General features: G+C 40.4%; 1 protein-coding gene across 1 annotated transcript in view; it reads right to left on the reverse strand.

Annotated features, from left to right (window-relative positions):
* ADCY2 (adenylate cyclase 2) overlaps nucleotides 1-24,374 on the reverse strand; it is a 396,485-nt gene that overhangs the window by 88,386 nt on the left and 283,725 nt on the right. The window contains exons 11-13 of the mRNA XM_034657099.1: nucleotides 24,032-24,112; nucleotides 18,022-18,091; nucleotides 15,917-16,014 (exon numbers count right to left, since the gene is read on the reverse strand). Coding sequence (XP_034512990.1) covers nucleotides 15,917-16,014; nucleotides 18,022-18,091; nucleotides 24,032-24,112 — 249 coding nt within the window. The remainder of the gene's footprint in view (nucleotides 1-15,916; nucleotides 16,015-18,021; nucleotides 18,092-24,031; nucleotides 24,113-24,374) is intronic.

A 24,374-nucleotide genomic window follows, 5' to 3' on the forward strand; every position in this document is an offset into this window, starting at 1 on the left:
GGGCGGGGTTGGAAACACAAAGGACAGAGACGTGCCGGCCCTGGAAGTGAGGGCTGGGACGCCGGGTGTGGGGCGCACAGCCCGGGATGCTGCAGGGTTGAGCAGCACCAACAGAAACAGAGTTAAAGTGGCCAGAACATCAGTGGAGAACGATCCGCGATCCCTCTGTTCTGAGACAGAGGCTGAATTTCAGCCGCTGCTGCTCTCTCAGAAGAGGCATAGCAAACCGCCAGGGAAAGCCGCCAGAGAACAAAAGCCCGGAAATACCGGCTCACAGGGTGCCCATCCCCATCCCCCCTCGCAAGGGACACAGAGACTCTACCCAAACAGGGTTTTCTGAGTACCTGCAGGCAGGCCCCTCCCCCAGAAGGCAGGCTGAAAAATCAAGAAGCCCACAACCCGGAGCGCCTGAGTGGCGCAGTCACCAAGCACCTGTCTTCGGATTAGGGTGTGATCACAACGCTCCGTAAGGAGTCCTTCATCGGGCTTCTCCACCGGGAACCTGCTTCTTCCTCTCCCACTCCTCTGCTTGGGTTCCCTTTCTTGCTGACTGTCTCTCTCTCTCTCAAATAAATAAATAAACTCTTTAAGGAAGAAGCCCACATCCCTAAGATCTCTATAAAACAAGGGCGCACGGCCTGGGTCCCAGTCAACACTTGGGCTCTGGACAACCCTGCAATCTCTCTTCATCAGAATGACGAGAAGGAGAAGTCCCCCCCAGCAAAGAAAAGATAATGAGTCTGTGGCCTCTGCCACAGAATTGGCCTCGGCCACAGAATTAATACATATGGATGTATCCCAATTATCAGAAATGGAATTCAGAGCAACAATGGTCAAGATGATGAGTAAACTTGAAAAAAGCATCAGAGAAAGCGTTGCTGAGAATATAGAATCCCTAAGGGCAGAAATGAGAGCGAATCTGACAGAAATTAAAAATTCTATGAGCCAAATGCAGTCAAAACTAGAGGCTCTGACGGCCAGGGTCACCGAGGCAGAGGAACGCGTTAGCGAATTGGAGGATGGGTTAGTAGAAGAAAAAACGAAAATAGAAGCTGGTCTTAAAAAAATCCACGCCCACGAATGTAGATTACGGGAGATTACTGACTCTATGAAACGATCCAATGTCAGAATCATCGGCATCCCTGAAGGGGTGGAGAAAAACAGAGGTCTAGAAGAGATATTTGAACAAATTGTAGCTGAAAACTTCCCTAATCTAGCAAGGGAAACAAGCATTCGTGTCCAAGAGGCAGAGAGGACCCCATCCAAGCTCAACCAGGACAAACCTACGCCACGGCATGTCATAGTGCAATTCGCAAATATTAGATCCAAGGATACAGTATTGAAAGCGGCCAGGGCAAAGAAATTTCTCACGTACCAAGGCAAAGGTATCAGGATTACGTCAGACCTGTCTACAGAGACCTGGAATGAGAGAAAGGCTTGGGGGGGCATTTTTAAAGCTCTTTCAGAGAAAAACATGCAGCCAAGGATCCTTTATCCAGCAAAGCTGTCATTCAGAATTGATGGAGAAATAAAGACGTTCCAAAATCGCCAATCATTAACCAATTTCGTAACCACGAAACCAGCCCTACAGGAGATATTAAGGGGGGCTCTATAAAGGTAAAAAGGCCCCAAGAGTGATACAGAGCAGCAAGTCACAACCGATACAAAGACTTTAAAGAGAAATGGCATCATTAAAATCATATCTGTCAATAATCTCTATCAATCTAAATGGCTTAAACTCTCCCATAAAACGCCACAGGGTTGCAGATTGGATAAAAAGACATGACCCATCCATTTGCTGTCTACAAGAGACTCATTTTGAACCCAAAGATGCATTCAGACTTAGAGTAAGGGGATGGAGTACCATCTTCCACGCAAATGGACCTCAAAAGAAAGCTGGAGTAGCAATTCTCATATCAGATAGACTGGATTTTAAACTAGAGGCCATAGAGAGAGATACAGAAGGGCACTATATTATTCTTAAAGGAAGTATTCAACAAGTGGATATGACAATTATTAATATATATGCCCCCAACAGGGGAGCAGCAAGATACACAAGCCAACTCTTAACCAAAATAAAGAGACATATAGATAAGAACACAGTAATAGTAGGGGACCTCAACACCCCACTATCAGAAATAGACAGAACACCCTGGCAAAAACTAAGCAAAGAATCAAAGGCTTTGAATGCCATACTCGACGAGTTGGACCTCATAGATATATATAGAACACTACACCCCAGAACCAAAGAATACTCATTCTATTCAAATGCCCATGGAACATTCTCAAGAATAGATCATGCTCTGGGACACAAAACAGGTCTCAGCCAATACCAAAAGATTGAAATTATCCCCTGCATATTCTCAGACCACAACGCTCTGAAATTGGAACTCAACCACAAGGAAAAACCTGGAAGAAACTCAAACACTTGGAGGCTAAGAACCATCCTGCTCAAGAATGACTCGATAAACCAGGAAATCAAAAAACAAATTAAACAATTTATGGAGACCAACGAGAATGAATACACAACGGTCCAAAACCTATGGGATACTGCAAAGGCAGTCCTAAGGGGGAAATACATAGCCATCCAAGCCTCACTCAAAAGAATAGAAAAATCTAAAATGCAGTTTCTATATTCTCACCTCAAGAAACTGGAACAGCAACAGAGGGACAGGCCTAACCCACTGACAAGGAAGGAGTTGACCAAGATTAGAGCAGAAATCAATGAATTAGAGACCAGAACCACAGTAGAGCAGATCAACAGGACTAGAAGCTGGTTCTTTGAGAGAATCCATAAAATTGATAGACCACTGGCAAAACTTGTCCAAAAACAAAGAGAAAGGACTGAGATTATTAAAATTATGACTGAAAAGGGAGAGGTCACGACCAGCACCATTGAAATTGCAAGGATTATTAGAAACTTTTATCAACAGCTATATGCCAAAAAACTAAACAATCTGGAAGAGATGGAGGCCTTCCTGGAAACCTATAAACTACCAAGACTGAAACAGGAAGAAATAGATTTCTTAAATAGGCCAATTAACTATGAAGAAATTGAGTCAGTGATAAACAACCTTCCAAATAATAAAACTCCAGGCCCAGACGGTTTTCCTGGGGAATTCTACCAAACATTCAAAGAAGAAATAATACCTATTCTCCTAAAGCTATTTCAAAAAATAGAAACAGAAGGAAAGCTACCAAACTCATTCTATGAGGCTAATATTACCTTGATCCCCAAACCAGGCAAAGACCCCCTCAAAAAGGAGAATTACAGACCGATTTCTCTAATGAATATGGATGCCAAAATCCTCAACAAGATCCTTGCTAATAGAATCCAACAGTACATTAAAAGGATTATCCATCATGACCAAGTGGGATTCATACCTGGGATGCAAGCATGGTTCAACACTCGCAAATCAATCAATGTGATACATCATATCAACAAGAAAAGACTCAAGAACCATATGATCCTCTCAATTGATGCAGAAAAAGCATTTGACAAAATACAGCATCCTTTCCTGATTAAAACCCTTCAGAGTGTAGGAATAGAGGGTACATTTCTCAATCTCATAAAAGCCATCTATGAAAAGCCTACTGCAAGCATTATTCTCAATGGGGAAAAGCTGGAAGCCTTTCCCTTAAGATCAGGAACACGACAAGGATGCCCACTCTCGCCACTATTATTCAACATAGTACTAGAAGTCCTTGCAACAGCAATCAGAAGACAAAAAGGGATCAAAGGTATCCAAATCGGCAAAGAAGAAGTCAAACTGTCTCTCTTTGCAGATGACATGATACTCTATATGGAAAACCCAAAGGAATCCACTCCCAAACTATTAGAAGTTATAGAACAATTCAGTAAGGTGGCAGGATACAAAATCAATGCCCAGAAATCAGTTGCATTTCTATACACGAATAACGAGACTGAAGAAAGAGAAATTAGGGAATCCATCCCATTTACAATAACACCAAAAACCATGCGTTACCTTGGAATTAACTTAACCAGAGACGTAAAGGACCTATATGCTAGAAACTATAGATCACTTTTGAAAGATATTGAGGAAGACATAAAAAGATGGAAAAATATTCCATGCTCATGGATTGGAAGAATTAACATAGTTAAAATGTCCATACTACCCAGAGCAATCTACACTTTCAATGCTATCCCGATCAAAATACCGAGGACATTTTTCAAAGAACTGGAACAAATAGTCCTTAAATTTGTATGGAACCAGAAAAGGCCCCGAATCTCCAAGGAACTGTTGAAAAGGAAAAACAAAGCTGGGGGCATCACAATGCCGGATTTCGAGCTGTACTACAAAGCTGTGATCACAAAGACAGCATGGTACTGGCACAAAAACAGACACATCGACCAATGGAACAGAATAGAGAACCCAGAAATGGACCCTCGGCTCTTTGGGCAACTAATCTTTGATAAAGCAGGAAAAAACATCCGGTGGAAAAAAGACAGTCTCTTCAATAAATGGTGCTGGGAAAATTGGACAGCTACATGCAAAAGAATGAAACTTGACCACTCTCTCACACCATACACAAAAATAAACTCCAAATGGATGAAAGACCTCAATGTGAGACAGGAATCCATCAAAATTCTAGAGGAGAACATAGGCAACAACTTCTATGACATCGGCCAGAGCAACCTTTTTCACGACACATCTCCAAAGGCAAGAGAAATAAAAGATAAAATGAACTTATGGGACTTTATCAGGATAAAGAGCTTCTGCACAGCCAAGGAAACAGTCAAAAAAACTAAGAGACAGCCCACGGAATGGGAGAATATATTTGCAAAGGACACCACAGATAAAGGACTGGTATCCAAGATCTACAAAGAACTTCTCAAACTCAATACACGAGAAACAAATAAACAAATCATAAAATGGGCAGAAGATATGAACAGACACTTTTCCAATGAAGACATACAAATGGCTAACAGACACATGAAAAAATGTTCAAAATCATTAGCCATCAGGGAAATTCAAATCAAAACCACACTGAGATACCACCTTACGCCAGTTAGAATGGCAAAGATAGACAAGGCAAGAAACAACAATTGTTGGAGAGGATGTGGAGAAAGGGGATCCCTCCTACATTGTTGGTGGGAATGCAAGTTGGTACAGCCACTCTGGAAAACAGTGTGGAGGTCCCTTAAAAAGTTAAAAATTGAACTACCCTATGACCCAGCCATTGCACTACTGGGTGTTTACCCCAAAGATACAGACGTAGTAAAGAGAAGGGCCATATGCACCCCAATGTTCATAGCTGCATTGTCCACAATAGCCAAATCATGGAAGGAGCCGAGATGCCCTTCAACAGATGACTGGATTAAGAAGCTGTGGTCCATATATACAATGGAATATTACTCAGCTATCAGAAAGAACGAATTCTCAACATTTGCTGCAACATGGACGGCACTGGAGGAGATAATGCTAAGTGAAATAAGTCAAGCAGAGAAAGACAATTATCATATGATTTCTCTCATCTATGGAACATAAGAACTAGGATGATCGGTAGGGGAAGAAAGGGATAAAGAAAAGGGGGGTAATCAGAAGGGGGAATGAAACATGAGAGACTATGGACTATGAGAAACAAACTGAAGACTTCAGAGGGGAGGGGGTGGGGGAATGGGATAGACTGGTGATGGGTAGTAAGGAGGGCACGTATTGCATGGTGCACTGGGTGTTATATGCAACTAATGAAGCATCAAACTTTACCATCGGAATCTGGGGATGTACTGTATGGTGATTAACATAATATAATAAAATAAAATTAAAAAAAAAAAAGAAAAAAAAAAGAATGAAATCTTGCCATTCGCAATGACGTGGATGGAGCTAGAGCGTATCATACTAAGTGGAGTAAGTCAGTCAGAGAAAGACAAACACCATATGATTTTACTCATATGGGGAATTTAACAAATAACAGGTGAACAGAGGGGGAGGGAAGAAAACGTAAAATAAGATAAAAACAGACAGGGAGGCAAACCCTAAGAGACTCTTAACTGTGGGAAACAAACTGAGGGTTGCTGGAGGAGAGGTGGGTGGGGGGAAGGGGTAACTGGGTGATGAGCATTAAGGAGGCACTTGATGTAATGAGCACTGGGTGTTATAGCCAACTGATGAATCACTAAATTCTACCCCTGAAGCTAATAATACACTATATGTTAACTAAATTGAATTTAAATACTAAAAAATGTAAGTTATGAGACAAACTACCAGACACAACTCAGGAAGAAATAGAAAATCTGAATAGAGCTATAAAAGAGATTGAATCAGTAATTAAAACAAAACCCAAACCAAAAATTACTTGCAAAGAAAATCTCACACTGAAATGGCTTTACTGGTGAATTCTACAAAGTGTGTAAAGAAGAATTTTTACTACTTTTTCACAAACTCTTCCAGAAAATCAGTTCCTAACTGATTCTACAAGGCCAGCATCACCCTTATACCTACATCAGACAAAGATATCACGAGAAAACAAAACTGAGACCAATGTCTCTTATAAATATAGATACAAGAACTTGACAAACCATTAGGAAACCAAATCTAGTCACATATAAAAAAGGATCATATAACATGACAAAGCGGGGATTTATCTGAGAAATGCAAGGTTGGTTTAATATCTGAAAATTGATTAATGTATAATACACTATATTAAAGGAAAAGAAACCCACAGGATCATCGCAATAGCTGTAGAAAAAGCATTAGACAACATCTGACACCCTTTTATTATAAAAACACTCAACAAACTAAGATTAAAAGAGAATTTCCTTTATCCTAATAAAGGCATATATGAAAAACCCACAGGTTACATTACATTTAATGATGAAATACTGAATGTTGTCCTCCTAAGATCATGAACAAGATATGTGCTGTGGCTGCTTCTATTGAAATTACACCGTGGTTTCTAGTCAGGGAAATTAGGCAAGAAATTGCAATAAAAGGCATCACATTGAAAAGGAAGAAGGAAAATTATCTGTATTTGTAGAAGATAGGATTTGGTATCTAGAACATTATGTCACAACCTGTGATTCAGACCCAGAGTGGCTCAAACGTGTGGCTGTCCAGTGCTCATGTTCATAGCACACTGGCACTCGTGTTCAGACGGATGTACCTCTCATCCCAGGGAACAAGAGATACCGTGAGGCAAAGTAATGGCTGGCCAAAAGCTCTTAATTATAACCATTTATCCTGCTGGTTCTATCAAAACCATGTTCAGGCTCATTAAGCATACCAAGATGTTTGTGAAACATGATCAATTTTAATTAACATTCTAGTTGCAAAGCTGTTTTTTTTTTTAATGCACAAGCATAATTGATTTATATACTCACTGAAAAGCAAACTTGACTCTTCCCTGGCATGAGGCGAAAACAATTACACTTTCTAGTGATAATTTTTGACTTCAGCACTTTAATCAAGTGTATTGTTACAGTATATGGAAAAGGCTGAATTGAGACAAGGTCCTTTCTACTTTCTGTTTTTTTTCCCCCAGTCAATTTGCTTACAGGTGGTCCTGACGTGGATGAGGAAGCACATTTGCAGACGGGAAAAATCCAGCAGAAATATATAAAAAAAACCCACACACACAAAAAAAGAAATACATATCCATTACCCCCAAATGCCTGAAAGTTGTATTACTTATAAACCATTTCTGTGGGTAAATAATGGTATCTTTATGTGGAATTCTATTTAATGTGATGACGTCCATGTCCCTCCTCCCTCTTTGCCCCCACCTTCTCCCCTCAAGAACAATGCAGATTCTCCCGTCAACGCTCTCTGTTCACACCTATTACATGGTATTCCACGAGGGTAAGAACGCAGGGAAGAAGACTTTTCTTTTAATTATAAGTTAGCATGCAGGAATAAAAACCCCTTAATCTCTCTTTTTTTTTAAGTGACAGGTGATAGAACTTCAAAATGAAAGGGAATCTGGTTAAAAAAAAATCAAAAGCTGAAAAGGAGAAGAGGCATTAACTATTCATTGCCATTACAAATCATGGTAGCCTTTCTTTGATAACAGGACGTGGGAGCTTTGGCATGTGCTGGCTGCTTGAAGGTCCTGTGATGTCGCAAAAGGCAGAAGGAATTGTATGTGGCAGTAAAAAGCCTCCCCTCCACAGCAACAATAAGGGCTGAAGATTTGAAGTTTCAGACATATTATTCCCCCAGAAGGCCCACAGTCTTCTCCTTCTATACTCATTTTTTAGGTGAGTTCATCCCATTGGATGGATTTAAATATTACCTATGTGCTGGGTTTTCCAAATTATGACTCCACCCAAGCTCCTCCATGAGCCCGGGACGCACACGCTCCCTCCCTCCGTGAAGCTCCACCATCGGGCTGTCTAAGGTGCACATGCGTGTCTTTGCTGTCCAGAACTGAGCCCTTGATTCACAGCCTTCCCCACCTGCTTCTTCCCCAGGATTCTCCCTCCCTGTAAATAGCTCAGGCCGAACACCAAAACAAAACCAACATAAAAACCCCACAGAACTCAGCTTTCTCTTACTGCTCCCATCCCATCTGACAGCATGACTTGTCTCCATCAGTCTTCATGAGATACTCCAGCAGTTACCACCTGCTCTGCTACTCCGGTACCAAACCTCACCTCACCTGGTCTTCCTATTTCTAACCCCCCTCCCCTGCACAGCAGCAAGAACAATGATTCTAAACATACCCAAATCACATCCTCAGCTGAGAACCTTCCAGGGCATCCTGTCACACTCAGCATCAGACCCAACATTCTCCCAATAGCTGGGAGGGCCAACACCACCTGCCCTCACATTGCTGCTCGGACTCCATCCTCCAGCTCTCACCTGGCTTGCTCTGCTCCCACCACCCTGGCTCCTTGGATATACTGCGGGTCCCATCATCTGGAATGTTCTTCTGCAGAGAGCCATATAATACCCATCTCAATTCATTTGGGTCTCTGCTTCAAAGTCACTTAATTAGTGATGCTTTCCCTGGTCACCCTCACGTGAAATACCACCTTCCATCGCTCCTGAGTATCCTGTTCTGTCTTACTTTTCCTTAAAGATTATCACCACTGAATTACTATATGTGTATTTGTTTATTACATTATTGTTGCTCCTCCCGATGGAATGTAAGTTATATGAAAGAAAGAGCATTTTAGGGGTTGCTGATGCTTCCCTCACACGTCTCACGATGCTTGGTCTACGATGGCTCAGTAAACAGCTACAGAATGATTCCACATGTAAATGGGTGCATGTCTGTGCTCCCGTTATGAATTTCTATTTCTGTAACAAACGCTCAGAATATAGCCCTAGGGATAAAGTCAAGGTCCATGGCCCGTTTTATTGAGTGAAAACATGCTCAGCTCCATTCTCATTGTTATGGTTCCTCACATCCTACCATGCCACAGACACAGAGCTAAATGCCACACAAATCGGTTTTCATTCCTGGAGAGAATACTGGATTTTTTCATGATGATATAGCATCTTTCGATAGGCACCCTGTTACACAGACTGAAGACTACCCACTCTAGCCTTCCTTGGAGCCAGGTTCACACATGTGACTAAGATCTATCTTGGGTTATAAACCAGTGTCATGAGGTAAGCTTCTGGGAAGTTCCCTCAAGAGATGGCAGTTACGAATGCTTTCTGCCCTCTGCTTCTGGGTCTGTTCCTGCATCCTGTTGCTTGGAATGCGGATGCTGCCATCTTAGAGAAGGAAGATGAGGAGCAAAGTCTAACGAAAGTAGGGATGTGTGCTGGTGGGATCCAGGCCCCCCGAAGAATCCAAAGGACAGAGTACCACACTGTAACCTTTGGCCTTTGATTAATGGGGAAAAAACTAAACTGCTAACTTACATTCAAGCTACTAATTGTGAGGCATTTCCTTGCTTTCTGATGACCTGAATCCACAGCTGGATATTGTTCATCTCAGTAAAACCTGCAAGGTTCATCTATCTTGGACAGTGGGAATCATCTCCTCTCTACACCTCTCCTTCATTCCCCCTCTCTCCCTCCCTTTCTCTCTTTCCCTCTTTCTTTCTTTCCCCTAAGATTCATACCCACTCAGAGGGAGTAACTTACTTTCACAGTAGCCAATATTTGGGCTCACCAATTTGGTTGCCCACCAAAGAAAACTGTTTCCATAATAGTTATTTTTCCATCCTTTGTGTTTAAAAAATCAAGTCTACTTTCAATGGACATGAATGATTCTACCATTAAACTTTCTTCTATTTTTTTCTTTTTGGAGATAAAACCAAAATGAAAGAGATTCTTTAGAAGTGACTATTAAAGAATTAATGAGGATTGATTATTCAAAAGAGTAATGGAATAAGTATCAAAGAATTTCAGTAGAAATAACAGATCTCACATATTTAAGATCATAATTTACTATTAATTTTGCTTAAGTAAAATATCATTATTCTTAATTTAACTTGGGCTAATGAAACACATGATATTTAACTACGCTTTATTAGAAAAAAAAATCATTCTTTTTCTAACAATTGCCCATGCCTGGTTTAATCTACTTAGTTTGGCAGGCAGTATGAATAAAACTACTAAGAACTGTAAAAACAATTCAGGCTTGAAGGTATCTCACATTTCTGATAAAATTATAGTACAAGGCAGACAGAAGCGAGAGAATAAGCCTAAAAAGAGGAGTCAACTAATAATTTAATTATAACTATTTGAATTGAGACTTGGGTCAGATTCAAAACTATGTGCCAAATAGGGATGACATTTGTCCCTCTTTTAGGTAAACCCTTCCCCTTGCTGCTCCTTTTGAGGTCATGAATTCTTCTATTATTAGTTATTCATGCACTCATTCATTCATTCATCCACTTATTAGTCATTTTTCTCCTTTTTCCAAAAAAACATGTGGCAGTTTCCCCAAAAGAAAACAAACAAAATCAGAGGTCAGCACATAAAAAGAAGTGAGGAAGTGAGAAGCATCATTATCCCAATGGAAATGCTTCATAACAAAATTATTTTTAAATAGATGAGATGTTAGTCAAATTCACATGACCCGCTTAGTGAAGGGACCATGACCTTGACCTGAATTTAACAAAATACTTGGACTTGAACTGCTGAACCCCAGAAACAACTGGCAGAGAGAGACTGAAAAATGTATCATAGTAACGCCTTCATAACTCAGAGTATATGAAATCACCACGGACCCAAACCCTTGATGCTGGTGAGCTCACAGTTAAAATTACATATAACCCAAAGAGATGTGCCACTATGAGTCAACAGAGAGAACACATAGCAGAATTCATGCATTTATACACTGTAATAACAGAATGAAATAAATGCTATTTTCATACAATATATTTATACAATTTCATACAATATGTTTATTCTGCTAATAAAGGAAAAGAAAAACTGGAATCCTTAGGTAAAATATGGAATTATAAAAAATTCAGATTTTAAAAAGAACCCAATAGATGTCTTAGATATAAATAATCACTGAAATTATACACTCAGTGTGGATGAGGGATTCACCAGAATGAATGCAGCACAGGGAAATAAAGAGGTGTAAGCTTTGAGGAAAAATTATAAGACCTGGAACACAGAATGAACAGCACAATATACAATTAACAAGATTTCAAGGAGGAAAAAGTAAAGAAAGAAGGAATGTATAAGGAGATAATGTCAGAAAACTGCCAATATGAATCTTCAGACTGAAAAATCACACGTAGGCACTTAGGAGAAGAACAAATACACGTGGGGAAAGAATATACTGAAATCCCAGGGGGAAAAAGCACCCATGAAGGAAAGACAAATTATCTAAAAATAAATATAATGGGATTGATAGAAGACATTTCGTTAGCAGCAACAGATGATGACATTGATGGGATATCATCATCATAATACTAAGGGAAAATAGAGTCAACATGGGATTTTATACTCAGTTAAACTATTATTCAAGAGCCAATGTGAAATAAGGCAGATAAAAATATTTTAACATAGGGGCGCCTGGGTGGCACAGCAGTTAAGCGTCTGCCTTCAGCTCAGGGCGTGGTCCCGGCGTTATGGGATCGAGCCCCACGTCAGGCTCTTCTGCTATGAGCCTGCTTCTTCCTCTCCCACTCGCCCTGCTTGTGTTCCCTCTCTCACTGGCTGTCTCTATCTCTGTCAAATAAATAAATAAAATCTTTAAAAAATATATTTTAACATAAAGAAAAACACAGCAGCTATTGCTACTCACAGACCCTCAATGAAAGGACTAATATATGATAGACATCAGCAAGAAGGGAAATAAACTTGAAGGAATAATTTTTTACAAGATGGTGAAATAAATAAGGGGATTAAGAGTATACTGGATGAGCACTGAGAAATGTATAGAACTGCTGAATGACTATATTGTATACCTGAAACTCACATGACACTGTATGTTAATTAGGCTTTAATTAAAAAAGGCATTGATAAATAAGCTGGTAAAGCACAAGAGTAAATCTGAAGAAACACTGACTATAATTACCAGCTGGGACAGAGGTTCTAAGAAAAATTATGTAGAAAATATAGTTATTAACTTCAGAATATCTTAATACTATATATATAATTACATACATATGTAGTTATATAAGTACATACATTCTACATATGTGTGTTATATATATGACTGCATGTATGTATACGTAGAAAGAGAGAGGGAGAGTATGTGTGTGAGTACGAGGAGAGAGAAAAAGAGATCCTAACTAGTGAAGGAAAAGAAAAGAATAATGAATACTGGATCAATCCTTTCGAAATTAGGAAGTGGGAAGGTACACCAAGAAAAGCAAGGTAATTGAAATGTAAGAGGGAAAAAGTGAGTCCATACATCGGTAACAAAATCAAATACAAATGGAATCATAACATATTAATATAGAAAAGATATCAGATCGAATAAATAAAAAAAAATAGATGCTGTTTACAGGAGGTCTACCCGAACAGTAATGGCTTCAAGAGCCCAGAAACAAATCTATAGGGAGTGTGACTCAGACTTAAAATTGAACAGAGTCTGGATTGTGTGCACACACATACTTATTATATCGTGATCTGTACTTTGCTGTATCTTTGAAATACTTCACAAGAAGAATTGTTTACAAAGAAAAAGAAAAATGAGGACATTAGCATGGAAAAAAATGAAGGAAGAAGACATTATAATACAACGTAATATAATATAGATGTCATACGAAGCAAGCGCAGAACGTTCTGGTCTCGACGCTTTCCGTCAGAGGCGTCTGCAGACCTACTCTGAGCTCTGTCACTGCCGACACAATCAGGAAAGTGCAGCCAGCCCAGATTTCACAATGTTCATGCTCAAAATCCAACTTCTTTCTCAAGACAAACACACTGCTAATTGGTGATGAGGCCTGAGAGAATAAAACTCTTCTTAAAGATACAACACACAGAAGAGAGGTAGGAACATAAAAGCAAAGACAGAAGACACCTCCTTGATGTTTTCTGAAACCTGTAATCCCGTGAATTATTTGTCTTGCTCCCTGGAAATTTCTGGCTTCTTTAGCATCATCTCTTAAAATGTCCTAGTAGTGGAATCACTGGATCATATGGTAATTCTATTTTTAATTTTTTAAGGAACCTCCATTCTGTTTTCCACAGCAGTGCCACCAATCTGTATTCCTACCCACAGTGTATGAGGGTTGCTTTTTCTCAAAGAAAACAAATACTCTAATTTGAAAAGACAGACACACCCCTATGTTTATTGCATTAGTATTTACAATAGCCAAGATATGGAAGCAGCCCAAGCATCCACTGACAGATGACCTGATAAAGAAGTTGTGGTGTGTATACAATGGAATATTACTCAGCCATAAAGAAGAATGAAATCTGGTCATTTGTGACCACATGGATGAACCTAGGGGCTGAGTAAAATAAGTCAGTCAGAGAAAAACAAATGCCATATGATTTCACTCATATGTAGAATTTAAGAAACAAGACAAAGAAAGAAAAAAAGAGACAAAGAAAAATCCAGACTTTTAAATACAGAGAACAAAATGGTGCTTGCCAAGGGGAGGCAGTGGGTGGGTGAGGGAAACAGATAAAGGGGATTAAGAGCACACTTATTGCGAAAAGCATGAGTAATGTACAGAATTGTTGAATCAGTATGTTGTGCACATGAAACTAACAGAACACTGTATGTTAATTATACATGAATAAAAAGAAATATAATAAATATACAGCATGAAAAAGAAATATTCTGCATAGTAATAAAATGGATGGTTTAAAAAAAAAAAGGCCTAGTCACTTTCTTTTCCAATTCCTTCTGATGGGTGACAATCCCTGTCTTAATTATGATGTAGAAAATATAAAAATGCTCATCTGATAGGAAGATGTAGAAAAATCAATGAATTTATTCACCTAAGAGTAATAATAAGGGCCTATTTCCCTTGGTAATCGTTTCAGTAATACCACTTTTTTAATGCCCTTCGGCTCTATCAGTCGGCAAGCTTTGTGTGCCACTGTTGGTCTCCTGTACCAAGCAGCACAGGCCTGGAACACAGAGTGGGTTTAATCTGTTACCTTTCCTTTGGGTGTAAAACACGTATGTTGCTATGGGGAAATTTCACTGAAGATTTTGTAAGCCGAGAAGAAGGGCTCTTTAGGCCCATGTATTTCAGTGCTAATTTACCAGGGAAAGGGGAAGTTTATTGGGAACCTCTTCCAAAACGGGGCAGATAGTTTAAGAATGAACATGCGTGAGCTATACTGTGACTTGTTACTTCTATGAATGTCTTTGTGTTGCTTTGCGCTCAGAAGAATGTCCTTTGGAGTGCAGAGGGGAAAGGAAGACCACTTCTCTCTAGCTGGCTCAACATCTTTATGAGATAAAATGCAACCCAGCGTTTGTCCACAAACGCTGCTGGAGCTAAACTCAAGCACACAACTAGATCCTACTAGGTTGAAAATGGTTGCTTTGGCCTTTACAAAATAGATAGTGGTGAGGGCAAAGAAGATTTGTCTTAAAGTTTCTTTCTATATCCCCAATTATTGAGAGAAGGACAAGAGTTGCATTTTCTTCTTCTTTTCTCTTAGACTATAGAATGAGAAAGAATCCATTACTTTAAAGGACTCTGGGAAACAAACTGAGGACTTCAGAGGGGAGGGGGGTGGGGGAATGGGATAGGCTGGTGATGGGTAGTAAGGAGGGCATGTATTGCGTGGTGCACTGGGTGTTATACACAAGTAATGAATCATGGAACTTTACATCAAAAACTAGGGATGTACTGTATGGTGACTAACATAATATAATAAAAAACATTATTAAAAAAAAATAAAGAAAGTCAGTTGACTTCTGTGGTGCTCATGAAGACATTATGAGAGAAAGGCAATCTAGCAATCCCAGAGTGACTGGATTTTCACCCAGAGATGGGACTAGGAGTCCATTCCAAAGTGTGCAAGTGCGAAATCTGGCTGCCTCAGTTTCTCCCCTCTGAATCCAGGTCTCTCCCGGGAGGGGTGAGCTGGACAGTGACCTATAACAATCAGAAAGGGTGGCCGAGAGCGGACTTCAGGGAGAAGAAGGTGAAATTGGAAAGGATGGGTGCGTATGTGTGCCCAGAGCAGGTTGTCCTTTCAATACACAATGAAATTATTTGCTTATTAGAAACAACATCTAGGCATTTTGCTTTTTCTGGGCTGCATTTCTTCCACTGGGCACCAGAGCGATACAGAAATCGAAGTCAGAAGGTTAAATTTATTTTTTAAAAAATCCCTATAAGGTGAATCAGTATGTCCACATTGAAAATGCAATATGATTGTAACTAAGCATGACACATGGGAGCCCCCTAACTTCTCAGATACTGAATGAACTGTCAATCCCCCTGTTAGATGACCCTTCCGTTTGGAAATCTGCATTCTCCTCTATCCTTCGATATCACTGGGCTCCCGTGGGGAGAGATACTGGGCGAGAGTCCCGGTGCAGAACCGTAGGTACTTACTTTGGTAACACCAGAATCTGCACAATGAAAATGCAGAAGAATATGAGACATGCGCAGGTCACGTAGTACTTAAACGCTGGCAGGGCGGTGGCTCGGTACTGAGGGGACAAGAGGAGACCATGAGTGCTGTTCTCCAAGAGAGGGGCTGAAACAGTCAGCCAGCAGCCTACCCCCCCCCCACTTCATGCATCACATTCCTAAGTCGTAGATGTGGCAAAAAAACAAGCTAAATACAATGGCTGCTCATCTCCGGCAACGAGCGCGTTCTCTCTCCAAATGAGCTATGCAAGAATTTCTTCCCCAAACCATCTTTATGAGTCTCACTGTTCCAAACCCATTTTAAGGCAATAGGATCACTGCAGCAAGGAGAGAGCACCGGACCAGAGGGACGAGTGAGTGAGGTAAAGGCATGAGCCACGCAGGAGCCCTGGTCCCCTTTTGGGTCTGATGTCCACAGCTATGTGGGGAAAGCAAATGATTATCCACGTATTTTACTTTTGAAGAGTATTTAGGAAATGCAATTTCCTCATTTTGTTTATTTATTTTAGTCTTTTCTGTAATTATTCATCTCAATGCTACCTGGAGGTCGTAAGGAAATTTGTAAGACAGAGAAAGCCAGAGGGCTTTGTTCCAGGGCTATGAGCATTCTATGGGCTTGTCTGGACCTGGCTGATGGTCACCGGAAGAGCAGGCTGGGGATTGGTGGACAGAAGGTGAGCTTACATCCCAATGTTGTCTAAAATTTGCCTCAGAGTTGGCCCTATAAATATGTAATAGCAGGGGAATGTCAGCAAAAGTTGCACTTTAAAATGATGATCACCTTCTGTTTATGTGAATATTTTTTTGGTGAATTTTGTGGCTTGATGGCCAAGATAATTTGCATGCTGGTGAAGAAGCTATATTTACATAATTTAAAAAATGTGATTATAGTCTATGCATTCAATTGCACTCTTATCTTTTACCTTCTTCTGGGCTTTCTGTCAAGATTGGAATTTCCTTGCGGTATTAATAAAGGAAATGGATTTCTATCAACCAGGAATCATTTAACATTTAAACAATAACCATCAGTATCTGTTAAAGTTATTCGAGGATAAAATGGTCAATAATAATGATGAGTTATATCAAACGCCCATTCGGTAAACTGTCTGTAGTCAGCATGTTGACTTAAAGGCAGGCAATTGTGCTCATTGACCACTTACACAAAAGAAAGTCTGGGTATGACTGAAAAATACAACCCTGAGGGATTCTGGATATTCTAGTCAATATCCATAAAACAATGAACTGAATTTTCTCAAGAGAATTTTAATACCAGTACTGTAATTTTTGCCATTAATATAGTAGCTTTTGTTCAAATCAAGTCCGTAATTATATACTTAAATGATAAAAATTATCTCTACCTTGTTCCTTTTCCAGATCAACACAAAACAAAAGGCAAATACCATAAAACTGACCTAGAAAAGTGGTTGCTTTTTCGGTAATAATTACTTAATTCCTTTTAGCAAATCCACATTAAGCTTGACATGTCGAGCCCAAATATCCACTTATTTATTTGCACCTATCATAGCTCTTACTTCAGGGGTCACAGTGTGAAAATATTTATTTTATTTTATTTTTTTCAATAGTAATTATGTTTTATTTTTAATATGTCAGCTTGAATATAAGTCCTAAGATCTTTAGGTAACATAAAGCCTTAGGACTGTTATTAAGTTTTTTTTTTTTTAATAATTTTTTATTATACAATGAAAGTATTTAGATGCAACAAATACTGAAAAGTTTGGGGTTTCTAATTGTCCCAAACAGATGTTGAATGTAAATCTCCTGTTTTTTAAAAAAATTAAAATGATTTGTGTAAAGAAACTACAAATTTATTCTTTTTTTCTTGATTTCTTGAAGGATTTTGTTTTCTTTGAAAAACGTTTTCTAAGAGATAGGCCATCCAGAGAGCCAGTTATGCGCTCCTGTCCCTTCCCCTTCGCCCCGGCTCTCAGACCTGCTACAGATACCGTCCCTACCAGGAGCGCTGAGCAGGGTGACTGGCCAGCCAGAAACTCGGATTTTTAAAAACTCACACTTCAGAAAAAGAGATTGGTGAAAAAGTAGCTTACTTCTTTTTCTAGTATTTTATTGTAGAACAGGAGTGAGATTCTCTGAATGTCTTCAGACTTGAGCCACTGCCTGGAAATAAAAAAAACAGACATCATAAAACCAAACTTCCAACCAATGATCAGAAACTTAAAAAAAAAAAAATTACGTGCATTCTTCTTTCTTTATTGTAAATCATCCAAAATTGAAGATTTAAAAAAATGCATAATACCAAATAACTGGCTATGGAATCTAGGACTAATATAGGATGTGCAAATACAATACTGCTATTCACACATGGCCCTCCTTGGAAAATTAGCGATTACAAACCAGTTGTCATACCAAATTGAAACTCACGCTCCCCAAATTAAATAACTAGGGAAATAAATCATCAAAATGATTCAAGTTCAGCAGTAAATTTATCCCCTGATGTTTTACTGAAATTACCTGGTAGGTTCATCCCCTGAAAAATATGGTTCATAGAGAAGCACCATTTTTCTTAGCTTATAGCAAACAGTACATCAGAACATCAAAAACATTTAGAGCGTCCTCCAAGTTCTGGGAGAAAAGATCCTGCTTCTTTCACACTTACTGAAAATATATTTTTTTATTGTCATGCCTCGCATTTCTATAAAGTAAAACATTTTGCTTGAATGCAGTTTTCAAAAGTGGGTAAAAATACTAAAACAATAAACAATCAGTTCAGACCACTAACGTAGTACGTCAATGCAAACATAACAGGCACGTGTAATGAATACGTATTCCCTCAGATGTTGAAAAAATAAATAAAAATAATATGAAAGTATGTGTTCCTACGCACTGACTGACTTTTAGAAATCAGTTTTAAGAAGGCAGCTGAAATAAAGAGCAAGCTTAAGGACAGAACTTTTCTCTAGAACACTGTATATGCTCATAAGTGGAATGGTGACACCTGTCGTGAGCCCCAGCCAGCCAGGCACGTGAGGCCTGGCACAGTCACACACCCGGTAACAACGTACACACACGTTTGAGGACATAAAAATGAGTGAAATAGAAAGATACACACTCTTACGTTCGTGAGTACAGGAGTACAAGGAAAAACTGAAATCTGTGTATCAAGAAAAAAAATCTAGAAATAAATACCAACAAAATATATTATCAACTGATCTGGGTCATTACACTGAGGAATCTACATTTCTACTTTCCTAATTCTCTTAAATAAATACTTCTATAATAAAAAATAACCTGAGTTATATACGTGTATGCATTACATATGTGTATATAACATGCGTACATATGCATGTAAGTGTATATAACCGTGTATCTACATCTATTTGGTTTTTTAAAGATTTTATTTATTTATTTGACAGAGAGAGAGAGACAGATAGAGAAGCAGAGGGAGAAGGAAAAAGTCTCCCCACTGAGCTGAGAGTGTGGTGTGGGACTTGATCTCAGGAGCCCAGGATCATGACCTGAGTTGAAGGCAGATGCTTAACAGACTGAGCCACCCTGGTGCCCCTACCTACATCTATTTCTATACCTACATATAAATATATGGGGAGAGAGAGTATGTGTATATGTGTATATGTGTGTGTGTGTGTGTGTGTGTGTGTGTTAGGACATGAGGCATAAAATTATGTTTTACATAGATTTCTAAAAAAATGTTACATCTGTTCAAACAATTATCAATTCACATGCATTTCTTAATGAGGTACTTTTCCAACCCACTGTCAGATGTCTATGGATTTCGACTCCCCGAGGTTTATTTGAGGGACAGGGATTTGAGGATCCAGGAAAGAAGGCCAAGTCAACTGTTACACTTGACCTTGTAATGGGCAAGTACAGCCACCTACTAATATTGGACCAGGGTCTGATGCTTCCCATGACAAGCTAATGACAAGTTAACCAAGAAGACCAGCACATTGGAGGAGGGACATCTCCAGGTCTACCTGGACAGCTCTGTGCCCAGAACCTCATACCACATGTGTGTGTGATGAGCTGGACCAGCCCACAAACCCATACTCCAGACAGTGCACTTTCAAGAGAGGCATGGAAGTTAGTAATGTATTCTAGAATGATCGCCATTTAAAGTTAGAACTAAAAAAATACTTTTAGGTTCAAGGTTATAAGCTTTAGGTATCAGGGATATAAACTTTTCTACGTATTTCTTATTACAGTACCAGCTGCACAAATGCGGTGTTGTCCTGTTTGATGAAACTGGAGAAACCAAAGGCTGGTGAATAGCAAAAAGGGCAGAAAATAAAATCTGAGATCAATTTTAAACATATTCATTTCTCAGAACTGTGTACTTGTTATGAATATCAGACTATGAATAATGTATGCAGGTAACTTATTCAAAACAGTTTTTTTCCCCCTTACCGAGAAAGAAACATCTAATTGCAAAGTGCCCGTGGGTACTCTAAGATTGGGAGTAAACTAAGGGTAAGACTTATGAAGTAGCAGTAAAAGCATCTCCGCGTCAATCAGCGGAGCTCCACACCTGGTGTGGGTCTCAGTCACCTGCAGGAAGACAGAAAGCGCTCGAGACCAGGTCTCACTTCCCTGTGTCTCCAGCATGTAGCACCGCGTTTCCTCAGCCAGCAGCACTGGGCTCTTCCGACCTTTAACTCCAAAGGAAGGAGAGCACATTCCCTCCACAGGCTTCACCATCCATAGGTTCTTGGAGATGGATCAGTTCCCTTTGCCGATTTGCAGGAAACTCAGACATTTATAAACAGGATTTGGATATTTGGAATAGGAAAGATTAGTGGGGGCTGATACGGTCAATATTTTGGGGAACTGCAACTACAGAGAGGCAAAGAAGGAAGAGGAAAGAAGGGACAGGAAGGGTAGGGAAGAGAGGAAAGGAGGGGAGAACGTGTGTGTGATACTTATGGTGTCCTGACATCGTTCCTGACCCAAGTGGCAATGGGATGAGGAAAATCAACCCCCATACCTGCGCTTTACCAGTGATCCTCTACTAATTCATCCCAAGTTTTTTTGTTTGTTTTTGTTCTTGGTTGGGTTTTTTTTTTTTTTTTTTTTTTTTTGTGCGAGGCCCAGGTCAAACAAAGGGAATTCTAAACAAGATCCTGACTTGGCGTGAGGGGAACGAGTACACCCACATCCTTACCCAGAATTATTCTGGAATGGAAAATCCAGGTTCTTACAGAGAAGAAGCCACTAAAATAGAGAGAAGACCACTTTCCTACTGTGATGGCCTGAAGGTCTGTATTCCCCCCATTTGATGTTGAAGGCCTTACCCCCAGCGTGGCTGTATCTGGAGATGGGGCCTCTACCAAGATAATCAGAATTAAGTGAGGTCATGAGGGTGGGGCCCTGATGGGAAGGAATGAACGTCCTTATAAAAAGAGGCACCAGAGAGGCCCAGCCTCATGCAAAGGCCCTGTGAACACAGCCGGAAGGTAACGTTCTGCGAGTCAAGGAGAGCGCTCTCACCAGCAGCCGACCTTGCCAGCACCCTGATCCTGGACCTCCGGCCTCAGAACTGTGGGAAGTAACTGTTTGTAGTTTCAGCCCTGGGCTGGGGTCTTCTGCTGCGGGGGCCCAGGGAGCTAATACACCTGTCTGGGCAGTGGTGAGTCTGAAGGCTTCAGTGGTCTGGCCTGTGCACTCAGGCCCTGAGGCATTTGGGAAAGATGGTATTTGGAACCAAGGCTTAACTAAATGCTGCCGGACAGGTGGTCTCTCCATGCGGCAGACCCACTCTTCCGCAGCCCTGGGGTCTGAGATCCTCCGGTCCGTCTGTCCTGCGCTCAGGCATTCGCTCCACTCATCAGATATATTTAACCTCAGGGTGCACGATCTTCTCACCTCGCCTACCTGGACTAAGTCAGAATCTTGGTTACCCTGCCCTGAGCAAGTGTGCAGTGGTTTCTCTTCTCTCCCTCAGGGCTTTGAGAGGGGACGCTGTGCCTTGCGTCTTGGACGCCAAGCACACGCTGTCCCTGCTCAGCCCTTCACAAAACGCTTGTGAAGGGAGTAGACGGACAGGGACAGGACAATCTGGATTTGAATCACTGTTTCCTGTCCTTCGCGGAAAACAAGGGAATGGTGCCTCAAGCCTGGAGTCCCCATGGACTCTTCCAGATGAAATTCAAAGGACATCAGATCCAGGAACACGAGGAGGTAATGAGTCGGGTCTAACAGGATGGGAGTGAAGCTAATTAAGAAATATGTGCAGAGTAGTGTCCATTTCAACAATTTCCCTTCTGAGCTCTGGTACAGCACGACATCTCTCCCCGTTTCAGTTCTGAAACGTGTTGGGAAAATTACAACCTACGTGGTTACACCAACATTAAACATTACTCAGAATAAAGCTACATGAAAGCATGAAGGTGCTCACACAACATGCATTTGAATACGAAATGACACAGTACAGACAATCCAAAAGCCACCTCGACAAAAATAAAGCCAAGCCAGTGATTAGGTTTTCTAACGATTCTTTCAGTAGGAACACTCCAAAAGGTGGACACAAAAGTCATGTAAGAAGGTGGAGGTCCTGCAGGAAGGCATGCTGAGGCTGACTTCATACATGGGCTTTCTATTATTACCGTAATTACTGTAATCGGCTAACTTGGTCAGGAACAAGGTGTTCTGTTTCTTCTGAGGCTGTGTTTTATTCTGGTGGGTCCCAGAGTAGTGGATGTGATTTCCTCTGGCTGAGTGAACATACCCTTCCACCCACCCCACATGCAATCAGACTCCTCCCTAGGTTTTGGCTGCCAACAGATTCCAGGCAAGCAAGTTTCTCTGTTTGTGATGTGTTGAGGTTTCGAGTGGGGCAGAGATGAGGTTGATTTTATATTGCTTTTCGGACCTGGCAAAGCAGAGCATTTGTCTGGGCGCTGCTGGTGTGGCCTGAGCGCTCCATGACAGGTGGAAGGCTTTCTCTATTTGGGGTATACAAAGGGGCTCTGGACAGGTGTTAATTCAACATGCCCGCATATGTGAATTGCAATCCTAGCCCAGCCAGAATACTTCATTGTGCATATATGCAACCATGCACACGCACACACCCCATATACACATACATATACACTCAAGTGATCCTTTCATAAGCCATGTAAACATTCCAAAATGACTGCTTATGAAGAACAATCTAGAAAAGACACATATTTTTCAAAGCTGTGTCACATAATTTTGGAAGCAGGGAATTCAGGTAAAAATCATTCATACTTCTCATGAGTCAACTTTTATGATAAAAATCAAATAGTCTGGTTTCCGTAAGGATGGAAACTTTTTCATTAAGGTTTTCCATTTGGACCCACTGATGTGTTTGCTACAATTTAAATTAACAAACATTCACTGAGTGTCTAATGGGCACCAGGCACCATACGGTCATCTATCTCCTGCCCTTCAGGAGTTCAGCCATGACACATGGACCTACGGAGAATTCTAAGGCCAACGAATACAGTCATTATGTCCAGGCTGTGCAAGCTAACACTTTCTTTAATTTCCCCCCTGTATCTCTTGGACCATTTAAAACTACAACAGCAATTCACAGACTGAAGAGACATTCACAGACTGAATGATATTTTGTCCTCCAAAGGATCTTTCTTCCTCCCACTGCTGCCCTGAATTCAGATTCTAATGCTCAAAACTTCTCTTTGACAACCTAGAACACAGGTGTGTGCACGTTCCCTGATTGTGCAAGGGAATACATGCATTTTGAACAGAGAATGTCCCATGATACACCTCAGATTTTCCCATATGGCATTCCTACTGATCTTTTAAAAATGTTAGTTACTGAACACATTTTGCTATGATTTTTCTATGTTTATACCTCATGCTGCTTTTCAGTAATCTACTTGGAGAGTATTTCTTAGGCAGGAATGAAAAATTTTCTAATTACCAAAAGCTAGTACTAAGGACAACTGAGGTGAATTGCACGAATGGCCTCTAAAAGCACGGCTTTGTCGTGGCAAGTATTACAGAGTTTATGGTGAAGTTCGTGGAAAATACAACGCGATTTTCAAATAATAGGGTTTGGAATAAAAAATGTCTGATAATTTAAGATCACGAGGTACTCACTTTTGTGCGTTAATTCCATCAATTGCTTGAATCATCCTTTCATTTAATTCTTCTTCAAATCTCTTCTTTTGGGACTTGGTTCTGGGTGAAAAGGGAAACATTACGAGAGAGGATGTGACTAAGCCAAACACAAAGTCCATTTTTCTGTGACGCTGAAACCCGTTTCATTCTGCCCACTGGATAGAAAAAGAGAGAAGGAAGCGGGAGTCTAGGAGCAGCCTTTTCTTTACTAACATCCAGCCACTCTGTGGATGGAGAGAAGTGACTACAGAGTTTTTGGCGATTGGCTCAGTAAAATGTTGCTTCACGATTTAGTCTCTGAGAGTGAAATGACACCAGGCGT

The sequence above is a fragment of the Ailuropoda melanoleuca genome, chromosome 3, assembly GCF_002007445.2.
Source record: "Ailuropoda melanoleuca isolate Jingjing chromosome 3, ASM200744v2, whole genome shotgun sequence".
Lineage (NCBI taxonomy): Eukaryota > Metazoa > Chordata > Mammalia > Carnivora > Ursidae > Ailuropoda > Ailuropoda melanoleuca.